Source organism: Ceratina calcarata, unplaced genomic scaffold, assembly GCF_001652005.2.
Source record: "Ceratina calcarata isolate Rehan_Ccalc_2016 unplaced genomic scaffold, ASM165200v1 scaffold21.2, whole genome shotgun sequence".
Lineage (NCBI taxonomy): Eukaryota > Metazoa > Arthropoda > Insecta > Hymenoptera > Apidae > Ceratina > Ceratina calcarata.
The window spans coordinates 33463-49974 of NW_017142677.1; the positions used below are offsets into that span (position 1 = coordinate 33463).

Here is a 16512-nt window from a genome sequence, read left to right on the forward strand (position 1 = left end):
AGCCAATACATCCTTAATATGTCTATACTGATACTGGTTAGAAGAAAAATGAATCGACGACGTTGAAAGCATTTGAGAATTGATAAACGAATTTCAGAAATTGTATGATTCTCGAAAATGGTTAAAATTCGTAATAATTTCATAGCTAGATGGGATTTCGTCTAGCCACCTCGGTTCGCCGATTCCCCAAGTAGGAACGCTCGGAGTTCGGAAATTATTCACCAACAGCCGTGAACGTTGGAGGCAACAGAACGTCAGCGGCGCGTTTGCTGAACTTCGAAAATTGGTACCTACTCATCCGCCGGATAAAAAATTGTCAAAGAACGAAATCCTGCGCATAGCTATTCGGTAATCCAAATCAAAATGAAAGATGAAATAATTATTTAGGGAAGACAATATTTTAGATTCTTCGTATTGAGTCGTGATATTTTCTAGGTATATACAACTGCTGAGCGACGTCCTGAAATGGCAGAAAGCGCAAGAGCGGAACGAGGCGACGCAGCACGAAGTTCGAATCAAATGCGAACCCAATTTCAACACCCAGAATTCGACGCACTATCACACAAAATCTACGGTGGCGTATCTGAAGCAAGAGAAGCAAATGAACGAGAACGTTCACGGGTACAGGACGAGCTTCGCGGGGCAGAAGCAGGTGCAGCATTCGATCTCTCACGTCGTGTGCGACAAAAACGGGAATAATTTATTAATGATCGCGCCTAGCGGTCACAGCGGGTCGAACGACGTTAAGAGAAGCGTGACGCCACAGAATCAGCTTCCTAATCTAATGAACAACGCGAGCATACGTCCGCAAACCTGTTCTCGGCCTTCGAACTTTCCAAAATCACCGCAGATCAATTCACATGTCGTTACCAGCTCGAGTTTGCTGACAAATTGTTCTTCGAGTACCTCAACGACCAGCAACACTTCTGGTATTAATGGAAGTGCGTCGAGCTGCGGTCAAAAGAGGTTGAAGTTGGAAAAGGAGGAGGAGGAACAGTCTGGGCAGAGCAGAGAGTGTAGAAATTTGACGACCTCGGTACACGGAGTGCCCGTCAGGAAAAGAGTTAAGGTGACGTTCGTCAAAGACTCGAACTCGGGGTTTCGAAACGATTTTCGAGACCGCAAATAAAAAGGACCGTGACTTTCTTTTTTATATAAGGAAAAGCCTGATTTTTGACAAGTGCAATCTATTCCAGAACGAGTCTCGTTTCAACTTTGGTCAGTGAGAACTCGTCGCTTTCTCAAAGAATATTTTATTAGTCAATCCATGGTACATCGTTTGAACATTTGGTGACGCTCTCAAGTCACAATTTCTAGTTGCACGTTCGACATGATTACACCGATTATTAAAAAAATCAATATTCAATATTATGTAATAGTTTGCGGTTCAGATTGGATTAAACCCCATGGAGCTTTTAATTACTCTTCTCGCGATTGCATAACACTGTGATTTGCGCATGGAACATAGAAACGTCACAAGCATAAAGTCCAACGTTAAAACGGATGGTGAACTCTGAAGAACTACTAACGTGTAACACTTAATTAGGATAATTGCCTTACCACGAACCGAACCAAATAAAACGGACACACTCACCTTTGACGATCTCTCTTTCTTCATTCTTCGGTTCCATTCAAAACTCTATTACTTTCACTGAGTCACCGTTTATGTCAAATACACTTTGTATCTGGTGCTGTCCCTTTCCTCTCTCTTCTCGGCGATCTCTTTCAAACGAGCAGCCGCGTACCGATCGTCGTTCCATTCCACGGGTGGAACAGGCGTCGACGGTCGCTCTTCCGTTTGACTGAAAGCTCTTCGCGGTGGAACTTGTACCATCTTCCCGGTACCCTTAACGTCCATACTCGCCCGTTTCCCCGTGCCTTTCACCGGCGCATCACTGCTACTCGAATCTCTTTTCGCGATCGTCACAATTTTGCTACGTGAATCTTTCGTCACAGAGGCCTCGCCATGAACTGCCTTCGATTTGATATCAACTTCTGGCATCCTCTTCTTTTCTACTGGAGAACGACTGGTATCCTGCGACTTTAAACTTTCCGAACGTGCAGACCGAGTGGAACGAACGGAAGCTTCTTGCTTCAAAGAACTCTCGGCGCGAGCCGAACGCGTCGAGGCTCGTCGTTTCTGGTCGTAATCGTCCGAGTACGTGCGTCGCTCTTTCAGTTTTGGTTTCGTCCTGCCGAGATCCTCGCTGTACCGCAGGCGATCGTTGAACTTCCTCAAACGCTCCTCGTACTCGTTGTTGAAGGTGTCTGTACCAGTCGTATAATGCTCTTCCTTTGGTACGCGTTTCTCTTGGTTCGACTTTACTTTCGTGTCCATCAGCTAAAACGAATCAAGAAATCGAATTATCTTTATTTCTATATTTTTTAACGTACGTTCCGTGGCTCGTTCGTTGGTTTTTTCCTGACCTTGATCAGCTTTGCTCTGTCGTTGAACTCTAAATCTTGACTGTTCCTCCGAGCCGGCCGATGGTCCCTGTCCTCCTCGCTACCGCTTTTACTGATCCACGCGTTTCCACGTCTAGCGTTGACCGCCCTCTTCGGCCACTCGTTCTCCGTCTTGAAATCGTATAAATCTCGCATTTTCTGCGTCAGTCGTTTCGACTGCTCGGCATCCGGCGAACGCCTCGTCGGTGTTTCTTTGTTTGGCTCCAATTCATCTGCAATTTTTCGATCTCGTTAATTCATAGATCTTATTTAAAGAGATTTAACACGAGAAAATTCTTGTCTGTGACACGCGGCAGATAAATTAATTAATCGCTCACCTCGTTTGGGGCTGGATTCAGCGCTGGCCCTTGGGGCGAATTTCCTTATGGGTTCCCACCTGGGCGACTCTTTCTTAGCCTGTCTTAGGGGCGATCCATGGCTCGGTGACGTTTCCGTCGCGGACGGCTTTCGTTCCAAGTCGATTCGCGACGACGAATTCTTGACGAACGTCATCCACCGGCTCGCTGCGCTTTTCGTAATCTCGCAGCTCCTTGCGAACGGCGACGACGATGCGTCGTACCGGAACTTTGAGGTGTCAATTTGCGGTAGCCACCTAAAGGTATTCGGTACTCAGAAATCCGGTCAGTCGCGACAGACGATAGATTCGACTTCGATACGGTCGGTCAATTAACAACGAGATTTCGTTTCTTTGTTACTCCTCGTATATTTATGTTCGTACGTAGATTATAAATATTATCACCTTTATATACGTGTATATTGTATATGTATATATTATATATGTACCGGAGAAACGAGAGCTGCGTTTCGTATTGATCATGCCATTTAATACATATTCTCTATCCACACAACGACCGACATCGAATTACTTTATTTAGTTCTATGTATGTACATGTATAATAATTAGCATGGCGACACGATTGTTATCATCATAATCATTACAATTAGTGCAACTATTTCGTTATTTCGTTCAAATATTAGGATACGCGGTTTCACGGAAACGGTCTTTTTTTGACTAGGAAAATGTGCTCGGTCAACCTCGTCGCGATCGCTCTCGAGTCGCTGCACTCCGTGTTCCTTCGTTCCTCGGTCAGTTTCTCTTTCTTCGCGCGGCCGACGTCCGCGCTGTGACTCCTACCGGCCGCTTGCCTGTACGTCGCCGGTGACGGCGTTTCGTTCTTCCCGTCCTGGTCCTTGGCCCCGTCTTCCTCTTTCGTCGCCGGCAATTTCTTCGGCGTACTCGTTTTCTCCTCGGGCTCGTCCGAAAGCGAACGTCTCTTCTCTTCGTCCTTGGACGTTTGCGGCGACTTTTTCGACGCCGGTTGAACCCGCGTTATGTTTTTCGGCAGTGGTATCCATCGTGTGGGATCGAGCTTGCTCGTGTCTGGTATTTCCGTGTGTCTTCTCTCTTCTACTCGCCTCTCGGTGTACTTTTTTAAACAGTCCACGTCCGCGCTGCGGCTCCTCTGGCTTCGAGGAGAACGCGAGGGTCTTCGTTGACCGGTGCCCAACGGGCAAGCCCTTTCCTGGGTATCGAACAAGATACGTCTGATTCATAATGGATTCTTTGGGTTCGTTGCGGGTTGCAAGTATAATACGGGAGTGGGAACGGCGAGATGATTCAAACAGAGAAGTAATTCACCTAAGCGAGGTGTAGCTTCGCATAATCTGATATGTGCAAAATGCCGTGCTGCGCGGACGCGACGTGCAAGCTGGCACCGCAGGCACGAGGGTTTATCCTAGAGGTGTGCAATTCGGCGATTTGAGTACTGCAAGCTGCCGCGGAGTCACCGCTGGACGACAAATGTCCAGCCCAGAATTCGTTTCCTAATGAGATGAAAATTAGTTTGAAATTCCTTGAGAATTTAATTGCGAAGCATTCAATTACCTGACAACGCGTTGCCGTCCCAGGCGTACGACACTACCAACAGTTTATTAGCGTCCGACGATCGGAACAGTTTGCTATGTGGTTCCTTCAGCGCGAAGTGAATTTTTATATCTGGAAAGTGTTTACGTCATTCTTAGCGACATAGATAAGATCACTTGAAATTTATTAGAGTCAACGAACCACCGAGGTAATCTCCATTTCCGGCGTCGCCGCATTTTTGATGGTTGAAGTACGCGAACATTATATCGGAAACGTGTCGCAGTTTCTTATTCATTTTCCTCAAAGCGATTTCGAAAGTTTTCAAAAAGTACACGTCCTGGTCTTGAACTACCCTCCATACTCCTGGAAGAATCAATTTATACAACAAGAACGTCAGACAGTATTTCTAAATATTTTTACTGACCGAGACCGAAACCGACGACGTGAAGAAAAGCAGTCGTGTTCATCTTCTCCGCCCGGGCGTTCGCCTCGAGGAGTAGAATCTCTACAGTGAGCAGAGTCCTCTTCATGTAATTTTCAATGTCGAACACAGTTTCACTGTCTAAAGGTAAATATTTCCTGTTGTCTTTCGATTTAACTTTCTTCAGGGTTTCCTCGAACAACGGCAGGTATTCTTCTCCGTAGAACTTGGCCCATACGACTTTTAGACCACGTTTCTCTTCCGAACTTGCATTCGTGTGTGGCCCATATCTGTGGTCATCAAAAACAATGCAGTAAACGTTGATAAAACGATCGAACTGTATTAAAAAAATATTTTATTTCTTACCCGTTATCGGTTGTGTTTTGCGCTTGTGTAACTAGAATGTCTTGATACTCCATGACACCAGGTCGTTTGCATCTACGAACGGAGAATCAATTAGACTTTTATTTCTAATTAAATATATTATCGATGTCGAACTTGGATTTGTCAAAGTGCGCGGGTTTTAAGTAAACATAGAAAACCTTGTTCCCACGACACCTATAATGACTCCCCTCGGCTGTACGGAGTCTGGGTCAGTACTCACGACACCTCTGTTCTCTCGCGCGCCGTCGTTTATGAATTCTGTGTGGGAGGACACCGCCATCATCGACGACAATTTGATCTCGTCGTACGACAAACATTTCGTCAACACCTGTTCATAGTGGAAAGACGACAGATGTATAATCTCACGTCTTATGAAATTATTATTCGCGTGCATTGCCCGTGCGACGTTATACTCGAATCGACACTGACCAGGGGTTCCTTCTCGTGATCGGTGCCAATGTTATCCCACCCTTCGGCGCCCGTTTTACCGTCGATCAATTTCCATCGATCACTGGAACCATAAAAGTACACCGCCCTTTTCTCCAGCATACGATGAATGAACTGGACCAGTCCCATGTCCTTGTACATAGCCCTTTCTATAGCACTGCCGTAAAGCCGTTTGTGCTTCAACCATTGAGCGAGCAACGGTAACATCGCCTCGTGTATCAAAGGGTACACCGAATTCGCGTTCCTCTGAAAATTCAAGCTTTCAAACAACTGATGAATAAAAAATGTATTAAATGCCCTCGTGGACTGATAATTGTCTTTTCTTTATAATGTTATAAAAGGCTAATTGCATTACGCTCGGTCTTTAATAGACTACCTCGAGGACCTCCGTGGGAATTCCTCTATCCTTCAGCGCGAAACATCTTACGGTCTTAATTGGAAAGTTTATGGGGAAGGCCTCGCTTCGCTTCATGATTTGTGCCAGGGTCGTGGGCGTCGGCGTCGAGACGTCTATGCATTTCCTGAGGAGCTCCTTCGTGTCGTCGTCGAAGGGCACGCCGTCCGGCGCTCCCAGCGTGTTCTCCCACGATATCTCGGGTGGCTCCTTCAGCACCGCCTGCTGATTTTCATCGAGTCGACCGCGACTCTATACATTTTTAAACATCGATACTTCAATCTCGTTACGAGTGGAACGATAAATAATTCATGTTTTGTGGGACAGTTCGTGTAATACGGGATTTCATTGGGAAAATCAGTGAAAAATACACGGCGATTTCCGCTGGTAAACTTGACTCGCGAAGGGATCACGGTCGATACCCGCGTAGCCTGAAATAAAAAGGGATTCGCTCAAAATTGATCCCTTCCGTCATGGTCAAACGCGCGATCCGTTCCGTCGTGATCGAAAGGGACTGATCAGAGGTAAGTGTCGTGGTTTTATTTTCATCGGACTTTCTTCGGCCAGGGTGATCAGTAGACGCGACGGTTCTAAGAAAATGTTCAAAACCAAAGTCGCGTTCTATTAATACGGGAGCGTTGATTAGAGCAAGGGCGCGGATCTCTTTGATACTTGAGCATGAAATCCGTTAAGTAGCGGAAAATGTAATCGTTCACCCTAGCGAGTTACGTCGGACGCGGGAAACCCTCTACCCCTGCCGTAGCGTAGGTACCCGTAACGTCCAAGTTAACTTCAGTTTTTCTGTTTACCGATTCTGCCACCTGAGCGACAGGGGTGAGCAAGAATTGAGGCTAGCCCGTGGCCATGGAAAAATCGAAACGGCAGTCACTTTTTTTTTTTTTTTTTAATTTTCTGGTAAACAAGACTCGCTCGACCGTCGACGCATTTGGTTAATTCGTTAATTACGATGTCGACATCGAAGAATCGGGATTCCGTTCTAAAGGTATTACAGTGTCATTATTGTTGTCGGTACCGATACAATTTCATAAATCGCAGTCTCCGCGGTTTAATTCCACCTAAATACACGTTAATATCTATGACGCAAAACCTTAAGACTCCTTTGAGATATCTCTGCGGTAGTCATAATTGTTCGTACACTTTGATGCGATTAAGTATTATCAATCTACGTTACCTTCCAATTTCTCTTGAACATGTTTCCTCTACCGTATGAAATTGATCAATATTTGATTTGTCCGATTCCCGCAATTTCAGACGTCGATGTTTCGTAAAAGGAATCTACTTGCAATGAACCTCGAATTGCACGGATTGATCAGTTATATACCAAACACGCGTACATACATACGAAACACGGATAAGCGTGTTCCGAGAAAATGTATCAGAAATAGATATTGTTGTCAATAATAAGCGATGAATAATTGGATAATTAACAAATCGTATACAGTTAGTATACAAAAATACACAAAATACAGTTTAGTAACTGATTGAAGCGATTGGTTTTAAGATTATTGCATATCATATAGCCATCGCGTGCTCACATGTCAACAATGACGATACGCGCCGTGAACCGATGATTCACCGAGCATCCAGCAGCGGTCGGGTCGGACCATTATGGTCGATCCTCACAGAGCCTGCGATGCGATGCGATGCGATGCGCTGCGTTTCCGTATTTTTCGAGTTTTCGACCGGGTCTGCCAGTGCTGTAGGCTATATCCTACAGCATATACTGAAAGCATGTAAAAGTCGGAGACTTTGGAGGGCCCCAGTGTTAGCTAGCCGAGAATCGGTAGCTCGAGGACCATGTGTGTGTGACTATGTGTAAGTGAACAGCGGGGGGTCTGACCCGTAGTTTGGGTCCTCGAGTAACGGACTCTCGGCTAACTATTACGGGGGCCCTCCAAAGTCTGCGACGTTTACATGCTTTTAGTATATGCTGTAGGGTACAGTCTACGGCACTGGTAAACCCGGCCGTAGGCTCGAAAAATACGGAAACGCAGCGCAGCGCATCGCATCGCATCGCATCGCATCGCATCGCATCGCATCGCATCGCATCGCACGCTCTGTGAGGATCGACCATAAAATCAGTGAGTCGCGTAGGCGGGAATGAGGAAGACTCACCCGACGTATACAACAGGCGAACAGCGACATGCCCAGAACGTTTGAGTTCAGGACGGTAGCGCGCGGAAAACGACCGGAAGTCGCGTGGAAACGGCGCCGGATACGGTGTGCTGATGCCGGTGGTTTCCGGCTGTTTCATTCACGCGGTTCTACGAAATCTCGCGGCTACGCTCGGAGCTCGAGTCCCGCGGATACGATCGGTACGTCCGAACGAAACGAGTCACGATACAGAACTCGTTTCGACACGGTATTCAGTACACATGCGTTCTCTCAGAAGAGGCGCTTGCGCACGGGTTTTCCCGTAAAGGAAACGGCGGAAGAATTCACCTCCGGATTAAATTTCAATCCTGAGGAATGCGAATTTTACGCCCATGGAACGAATTTTCAGCCGTACGAAGAATATTGCATCATTTAATTTTGATTTTACTAGATTTAGACTGTCGATCATTGGAAGATGAATTTGGGTTTTATAATTATCCGGTGAACAATAGCTATTTATAGAGATTATTCAAACGATAATGACAACACATGACGTGAATTCCATACAATGATAAGCACTGGGTAAAGATAAGACTGCTCTTTTTGCGTTACCATGACATTTAAATGCCACATACGTAGGATGTTAATGAACGCGTTGTAATCAGCATTTCCGAAGAAAAACTGGCCTTTATTACAATAGTGTCGAGGAAATAACAAGTGTCATGTAGCCTTCTGTCGCACGAAAACGTCTGCGATCTTTGACGTCGTTTCTCTTCAGTAGTATTTCCTCGATGGTACTATTAAAGAAATTGTATACTCTGCAGCGTAGAACGTGAGATAGATCGACGAGATTGTTTAGAATATTTTTATAAAAAGAAAGGAGTTGAAAAGTAGTCTAGTGAATTTCAACGACGTACACACGCGGGTCTCCTTTAATCGCGTAAACGGTTTTTTACGTCACGAAGAGAGTGTTAAAAGAGTACATGGTCATACTCTGAAAGCCGATAACGTCACTCTTTCTGTGCGCGACACAAAGAACTCTTATTTTTCATTAAAGTGTAATAAACAGTCGCCTTTCTATTCTCGTGCGAGTTAGTAAACTAAAGGAGAAATAGTGAAGTTATAAAATCTGGTGCGAGTAGCTATTAAAACGGATGTACGAAGTTGCCAATATTCGATTTAAATTTCCTTTATAATCCTAAATAATTAGCTTCGTTACTGCGACCACGTTTCCGGTCAGTCGAAGTTCTTGAATAATTTAGATGGTCTGAAAGGATTTTGTTGTTGTTTTGTTATTTCGTTTCGCGGGTTACACTGGAGTTCCATCTAACGAATCCCTTCACAATGTCGATAGTACCGACGCCGCGAAATCAATATTAGAACAATAATTCGAAGAACTATCTATCCGAAGAATGAACAAGCTTATCACGCGAGTCGGTCGCGTTAAGTTGAACGGCGCGTGCCCCTTCATTCTCGAAATTTTTCAGGACGTGCACGTATTTAAAACCGGTTTCACGATTTACGCTTCGGAGTACCGGTAAATGCAAACCGTGTGTTCCTTCACCGAGCGTTCATAGGACGTCGTATTTTAATGAACGAGCAAAGAGATGTCGATACAAAAAAGTGTATAAAAATAGCAGTAGGAGGAGATACTTAGGTAACGTGGACAACAGATCATCGGGTAAACGTTAGAAATGGTTGGAGTGTGACTTTTGGAACGACTTGGACGAGGTTTAATTCGCATGGTACGTCAGAGAATTATTCGAGGTCGGCGGCGCGTTATCGGGCGAGGGATGGAAAGGTATGCAACGGACGGGCGTTCAGGTATCACTGGAGAACGGCGGGAGAGAGAGGAACGGAGGTAAAGACAAAGACGAGATGATAAAAATACGTCGATAAAACTGAGGTGAACGCCGCAGCGCACGGTGAACGTACGGTACCCCCATTTTGGAGCCGAGTAGTCGTAGGCTGGTCCCTCTCTCTTTACGACGAGTCAGGGACGGCTCAAGATCGGAGACACTGACTTTTGAATCATTCCCTCTTCCAGCCACGCCGGCTGACTACTAATTATTCACTGCCGGGCATAACGGGTCTATCAAAAAATTTCATCGGTGCACTCCCCCTCGTGACCTCCATCGTTCGTCCGATCTGAGCGAAATAATAATTCTTACGTCACGGTAAAACGGTTTTTTCAACGAGAGAACGAGAGAATCGAAGTATTCAGGAATATAACGAAACCTCTGATGCATGCATTTCGTAGACGTCGTTCGTAGATAGTCGTTTCAAGCAGGTAGAAATCCGGCAGTTCGAGAGCAGCGGGTCATCCGATGCCCCCGTGCACTTCACCTCGATATTCGATAGTTTCCTCTTTAGTTTCACCTTGAATCGGTACAAGCTCGTTTCGGCGTCTTCCCTCGATCTCTTCGCCTATGTAAAAGCTATAACGTCGAGCAGCGTTCCCTAGATTCAGGCGTGGCCTCGAATCAAACGATCCCACTGACCTTTTGCAGAATCCATTCTGATCATTGCACGAGGAATTTAATATTCGGCGGTCATTCCCACGAGTAGGAAAGTCCGAATCAGATTTCAGGGAACGAGAGGGACTGCGCCAGATTGGATTAATTTGCATGTTTACTCAGGAGGAATTCTCGGATGCATCTCTACTTTTATTAACGCCAAAGTTGAACGTGTTGAGAAGGTCTTTCACTGCTTCCTGTCCAGATTCAAGGTTCTAAGAGCGAGCTCGTGTGCTGCATTCCTCTAAATCAATTGAGCGTATACCGATACGTTGTGAAATTAAATTAGAAATTTAAATGATGACTTGCGATCTGGATATCGATCTCAGTATGTATTTGTTAAATTATGCGTGGAGCTAGGAAATTATGTCCTTGGCCAACGAATTCATGAATGGAAGATCGCAGGATCTGGTGACAGTATTAATAAAATTCTACGATCATATTATACTGCAATTCTGTTGGATTCATTTTTACCTGTTGAGAACAAACGTTTCGATAGTTTCTCTTTTCAGCGCTCGGTGCAACGATTCAGGGAAAGAGTAGAGAACGATCCGAAGGAAGTTGGATCGATGGTACGGGTACTGTTTGGTAGGTACGGACCTGGTACGGTCTCACGGGCGAGGGCCTTTCAACTCGATCTCCGTATATCCACTACAGTCTCTCGTAAGGTGTGGTTCTCGGCGTTCTGGTCAGAACTATGCTCGTCCGGAATCAACAAGTGCTTCTCGAGACTACGCCGGGAAAACACTTGACCTAACCGAACTCTCCTCAGTGGCAAAACAGCTTCTTCTCCGTCGGCCGCAAAATAGCGCATACCCGGCGAGCTCGGCCACCAGTCGACTATAGACTCGCGTCAGAAGAAATCGGCGTGCCGCGTTAACAATTTTGTGATAAAACGATTGAATCGTATGGGAAAGTCGTTCGTTTGTTACGTCGCAATCATTGGACCAGGAAATTTGTGCGAATTCATTTCTGGGTAATGATTGATGGATCGATGAATCATTGATTTTTATCCGCGAAGATGCCGATGTGACGCGCGCGCTTCGACTCTCGGATCGAGCAGAACGATCCCTGACTCACGTATATGTCGTGTACCTGCCACCGGAGTTCCGCTACACGTGACTTCTTCACAGCTTGCCGAACGTCTGCATATCCGCGAATTACAATCTGATAAGAAGGAAACCGCGAGGTCTGAGGGAAATCAAGAGTTACCGCGAGTGAGTACCGTTCTCCACAGTTTACACCGTAATTAACGACACTGAGCAGCGAGGAACGTCTGGCTTCCTATCCTCATCGTACGCCGTAATACGTCAAACGATTCACGTGAATTATCGATGATTACGCACAATCGTTTGACGTGATTTTATTGTTTCACTCGACCGGCCACGTTTGGCTTTGGTTCCTCGAGATTGCGATCGCGACGGCTGCTTCTGTTGACGAGCGTTAGCCTCTGTCGTCAGTGGGAACGCTCAGCAATTTACTGTTGACGAAATATGAATTACGAAAGTCCTGGCGTAACCCGACGATTTGCATTGTCCGAGTTTGAATTAGGAAATCAAACTTTGAAATTTATTCGGCAGCGAACGTTCTAATCGAAATGTCAGTGTCCGTCAGAAACGTTTTTAAACAACCGGACGAAATGAGTAATTGAGGTTCGTAAAATTAATTCAACATCTAATGATCTATCCAATAATTAAACGCATCGACGTAACGATGAACGAAGGAAACTTGGCTACTAAAAGTACGAGGAATAAAAGCGCAAGGTATGCTTCAGTCCTCGGGGACTTAAAAAACGAGTTTCCCGTGCACCTGTCACCGAAGCGTTTCCTAGCTACCACGTGGCACGGTCAAACGGCGGACACTCGTCACACTCGGAATCGATTTTACACTTACAGCCAGGGTTCGCGAGGAGTAATTAAGAACTAACGCGTCGCGATAATATTTTAGAAAGTTTCGAGAGTTCCGGCGAACTTTCTTTCTTCGGTAACCGATTCAAAATCGATTATCGATAACGCACCGCGTCGGATAGCGTTCCAACCGTTTTCAAGTTTCGGACCGTTTTCAAGTTTCCTGATACGCGACAGGGCGAACAGAAATCAATATCTATTAATAGAAAAGAAAATAAAAAACAGTACAACTCGTAATTGTAACGGTTAGTGCGAATTTCACGTATTTACTGAGAGATGTCTAGAAATCGTATTTAATGTGTAGAGGCATAGCAAGATATGAATTTTTAAAACTGTTCCATTGCGTATAAGAGTTCCGAGTCTCTAGCAATGACAGTGTCTTGATGCTCGTTTCGATGGACCAGTACTGAAGTTTAGATTGCGTGCGATAAATCAGTTCGGGACGTGACGCGTTAACGTAAGAATCTGAGAACAACGTTGAAGACGGAATTCCCGGGAGGAATGCGGGCATGAATAAAGGACGCTGCAAGGAACGTATAAAATAATCGACGCACACAAGGTTCAACTTATTCGACGCAGGAATCTAGGTACAGTACGTACAACGTTGAACGAGGAATTTCTAGGACAGAAGAGTAACGTTACTATAGTGACACGTTCTCCAAACACGGAGCTAGGATTCGATTTTATAAAGAAATAGTACGATCGTTCGCACGAGCCGATAAAATGTAATGTAAATATGTATAAATTGTTCCGTGATTAGCAGCTACAAACCGATCATTTCTTGTTGACTTAGTGGTAGCTAAATTTGCCAGGAAAATAAATGTTTGTTCAACCGATGCATAGTTGACTCACAAGATTCTATCATGTATAATTCATGGACAGACAGCATTATGGTACAGCTGTATACATTTTCATTTCAATCGGATTTTCTCATTTGGGACTACGTTCTTGTGTCACGCGTAAAAATATCTTTGCCACGAGCAATGATCATCGATAGAAACAAACAGTAATTTCTAATCGTCTTCGCATCAGTCATTCTGAACGCTCACACTCGCATCGATTTATCGTGTCGACGGAGATCTGTGTCATTGTAACAAGTACAGGACCTACCTTTTAAGAGATAGTAAAACGCAAAAGAGAAATGGCTCCTTTTACTTCGGTTAACACAGTTTTCGCTCGCGTTCAGAAATTTTCCCTGCGCATTCGACGGGTGCGTCGAGGCTACCTTCGATTCGTAGATCGGTGCGTGATCGCCGATAAGGAACGCTAGCCGCAAAATGCGACGCTGGAATCCTTGTGCCCGTTTCTCGAACAATACCGCAACGACACATGATAATAACCGTCGAACCATGATTACCTCTTAACTCCTCGTCTGTCATTCCAATTATTTTCCTTTACTATAAATACATTTTCATACACCTGATTCTCATTATTAAGAACAGCCCCCCTTTTCGTGTTGAAAGCTTTAAGAATAGACTCGACACCCTCGGTCATCATGAGTATTGTAAAACATTTATGCACTTCATTAGATCCGACAGCGGCTTAAGCACTCAACAAATTGCTGGTAATTAATCATTTAACCCGATGTATTCATTAGTTCAATAGCTCCGGGAGATCGTTATCTTGTTGAACAATAAGCTCTGCTAAAATAATTGATGCGTTTAACGCGTATTGCGTGTGTAATATTTCGCATTTAGACTCTCTGCTATTAGATCATTAATATCGCCTACAAATTAATCATTATAGTAGCTGATTGTACTAACCGTTATGATACCGCACTTCAATACTCGGATTTAAAACCGTGTAAAATCTACATGGACAAAAAGATCTTCCGTTTTTATGTAATTAATTCTAAACCAAGAAGTGAATGACAACTTAAATGAAAAAGCGTCTCGCATTGTTCGAGTGTCAAGGCACCATGGTGTAATTTCGATTTAAGACGTGACGAGAAATATAAACTCATGCCTGTTCACGCAGACGTTTCACAATGATTCTCCGTTCTCCCTCGCGGATCGAGCATGTGCACCACGATATTGACGAAGGTGCGGAGGCCGTACGCGCGACACTTTATCGCGCTCAGACGCTGCCGTCAAAAAGCGAGACGATTTCGCGGGTGGTGAAAAGCTCGAACGGGTAGTTTGATATCGAGTTAAATTCGTCGAGATTCGAGCCCGGCTCAGGTATCTCCGCGGAACGCTGCGCTGCTGCGTTCGCCTAGCAGACGTTTGCATGTAGTCTTTTAGAGATTTCTCTCCGGTTTCACTCGACAGAGATTGCCGCGTCGAGATATTCCCGGTAACGAGCCGTAGCCTGGTTTCCAGCCTACTCAAAACCGAGGCGAATTCGTTTTATTTACATATCGAAACATTCACCCCCTTCACAACTTGTCAATAGAACTCTTTCGAATTGGAAAGTTCCCCCGCGATAATTTGGCACCGTGCGAACTCGGCAGATGCCTCGGAATTCTTGGAGGTATCCGAGAAATTTTAGGCTAACCGAGAATCTTGGCAAATTTTCCAAGCAACTTTTCGAGGTGTAGAAAAATACGAGAACTTGCGGGTTCCCCGGGGATCCTAGACTATCTGCTAAACTTACGGAATTCTAAGAACTTCTACCGAGATTTCAAACTTCCTCAGTACCTTTAACGTTCTCTATATCGAGTTCCAGCTTCAGATGTCAATATGTTTGTCTTGTTCGCATTGCCCGTATATAGGAATTGCTTATTTTCAGTAACGATGTAGAATGAGTCACGTTTCAGTAGATTTTCCCTGTACTGGCACGGCGCGTGCCGCAATTTGTTGCAACAGCACAAATGGACTGTGACCAACAGATCGTGTATCGACCTTGCCTCTGTAAAACAGCTTTCCTAAATGTCCTTTAGAAAATTATTCTGATCACTTCCTCGTTCAACATAATTGACAGCAGGATTTCTCTTAAAGGAGACTATAGCAATGAATGCATATAGATATATATATATATAGATATATGACATATAGAAAAATGGTGTACCATTTAATGTTATAAGCTTTTGTATTTAAAACAGCATGTAAAATTGCACGATGCACTGTTCAGTCGTCTATGATGACTCAAAGCATGGAGTGAACGACTTGGTGTGCATCCCACGCACGACAGACGCTGACTTTCACCCATTGGGTTCTAGTGGACGGGCCCACGAGATTTCTTTGCCGTCATATTTCCAAACGATACTGAAACCTCGTCTCGTTTAAATTATGCAATCACTTTTTATCGCGTTGACCCTCGTCGTTAATCGACTGCTTCAAAGATTTCACAAACACTTTTCCTTCGTAATTATACATTCCGTAAATCTATTAATATTAATAGCAGTGTATCAATATATATAAAATACTGATCGACGTCGTAATTGATACGTCATGATTAATAGACAAGAGTAGTGTGCATTTATATCGAATGCACATCGCAATGCATTTTTTTAATTGACTGTAAAATGTCGGCAATCTAGAGATTAAATATCGTACGATATCCAACATAGATTGAGATTAGACAAGAATTTCTAACGGATTACTACAAATTCAAGCGTAGAGAGCTTTCAGTCTTCTTTACCTTTCGCATCTCGAAAATTTCCGAGGAATTTTTCATCCGCCGTTACAAGATTATGGAAGCGTCGGAAGGCTCGCGTAGGTAGCTGGCCATCCAGTTTGCGAGGATAACACGGATCAAAAATTTTCCTGAGCTTCCCTAAAGGAAAGCTAATTAAAAGCTGAAAAGTGCGCGGTTTAACTTCGTGATCTTCATCACTCTTTCTTATCTGACAATAACTATTATCCAAAGTAACTCTTTCTATTATAATTTGAGCGTCGTACCATTTCGGTCGTTAAACTACAGTAAAATTATGACAGAGACAGACTGTCATCGCTTAAGGATGTATTGGCTATACAGTCAATCCCAAAAGTTTATGTACCTTAGAACAACGCATTTCCTATAATTAAAAAGAAATCAGACGTCGGAAGAACAATGCT

At 44.4% G+C, this 16512-nt stretch overlaps 4 protein-coding genes across 7 annotated transcripts in view; 2 read left to right on the plus strand and 2 right to left on the minus strand.

The window, feature by feature from the left end:
- HLH3B (Helix loop helix protein 3B) overlaps positions 1-1600 on the plus strand; it is a 3835-nt gene extending 2235 nt beyond the window's left edge. For all 3 annotated transcript variants that reach the window (XM_026811293.1, XM_018019899.2, XM_026811292.1), the window contains exons 3-4: positions 146-348; positions 436-1600. In XM_026811293.1, the coding sequence (XP_026667094.1) occupies positions 146-348; positions 436-1129 (897 nt within the window). In that variant the 3' untranslated portion in view covers positions 1130-1600. The remainder of the gene's footprint in view (positions 1-145; positions 349-435) is intronic.
- LOC108622180 (protein IWS1 homolog) lies at positions 1238-4001 on the minus strand (the record flags this gene model as incomplete). Its single annotated transcript, XM_018019883.2, has 4 exons — positions 1238-2341; positions 2428-2678; positions 2784-3058; positions 3502-4001. Coding segments are annotated over 4 exons (1704 nt in total), but the record flags the coding sequence as incomplete, so codon positions are not given.
- On the minus strand, positions 3898-8358 carry LOC108622189 (uncharacterized). 2 transcript variants are annotated; one of them, XM_018019897.2, is made up of 10 exons: positions 8113-8358; positions 5959-6228; positions 5565-5828; positions 5294-5463; positions 5118-5189; positions 4755-5041; positions 4532-4693; positions 4352-4462; positions 4106-4290; positions 3898-3989 (listed from the first exon to the last, which is right to left on the minus strand). In XM_018019897.2, exons 1-9 carry the CDS (start codon positions 8140-8142, stop codon positions 4106-4108), a joined length of 1551 nt encoding a protein of 516 aa, XP_017875386.1. In that variant the 5' UTR covers positions 8143-8358; the 3' UTR covers positions 3898-3989. The 2 variants fall into 2 exon arrangements, with proteins under 2 accessions (XP_017875386.1, XP_017875387.1); XM_018019898.2 differs by lacking the exon at positions 8113-8358 and adding an exon at positions 7169-7470.
- A 2550-nt stretch (positions 8359-10908) lies between these two features.
- Positions 10909-16512, plus strand: part of LOC108622194 (putative ferric-chelate reductase 1 homolog) — a 14475-nt gene continuing 8871 nt past the window's right edge. The window contains exon 1 of the mRNA XM_018019904.2: positions 10909-11824. The gene's annotated coding sequence lies outside the window, so the exon portion shown is untranslated. The remainder of the gene's footprint in view (positions 11825-16512) is intronic.

Excerpts from the sequence above, each read along its gene's own strand:
- LOC108622189 (XM_018019897.2), bottom strand. The coding sequence starts at position 8,142 with ATGTCGCTGTTCGCCTGTTGTATACGTCGG. Across the intron at positions 4,463-4,531 it reads AAATGGAGATTACCTCGGTG|ATATAAAAATTCACTTCGCG; the intron begins GTTCGTTGACTC and ends AACACTTTCCAG. Across the intron at positions 4,291-4,351 it reads GGACGGCAACGCGTTGTCAG|GAAACGAATTCTGGGCTGGA; the intron begins GTAATTGAATGC and ends TCATCTCATTAG.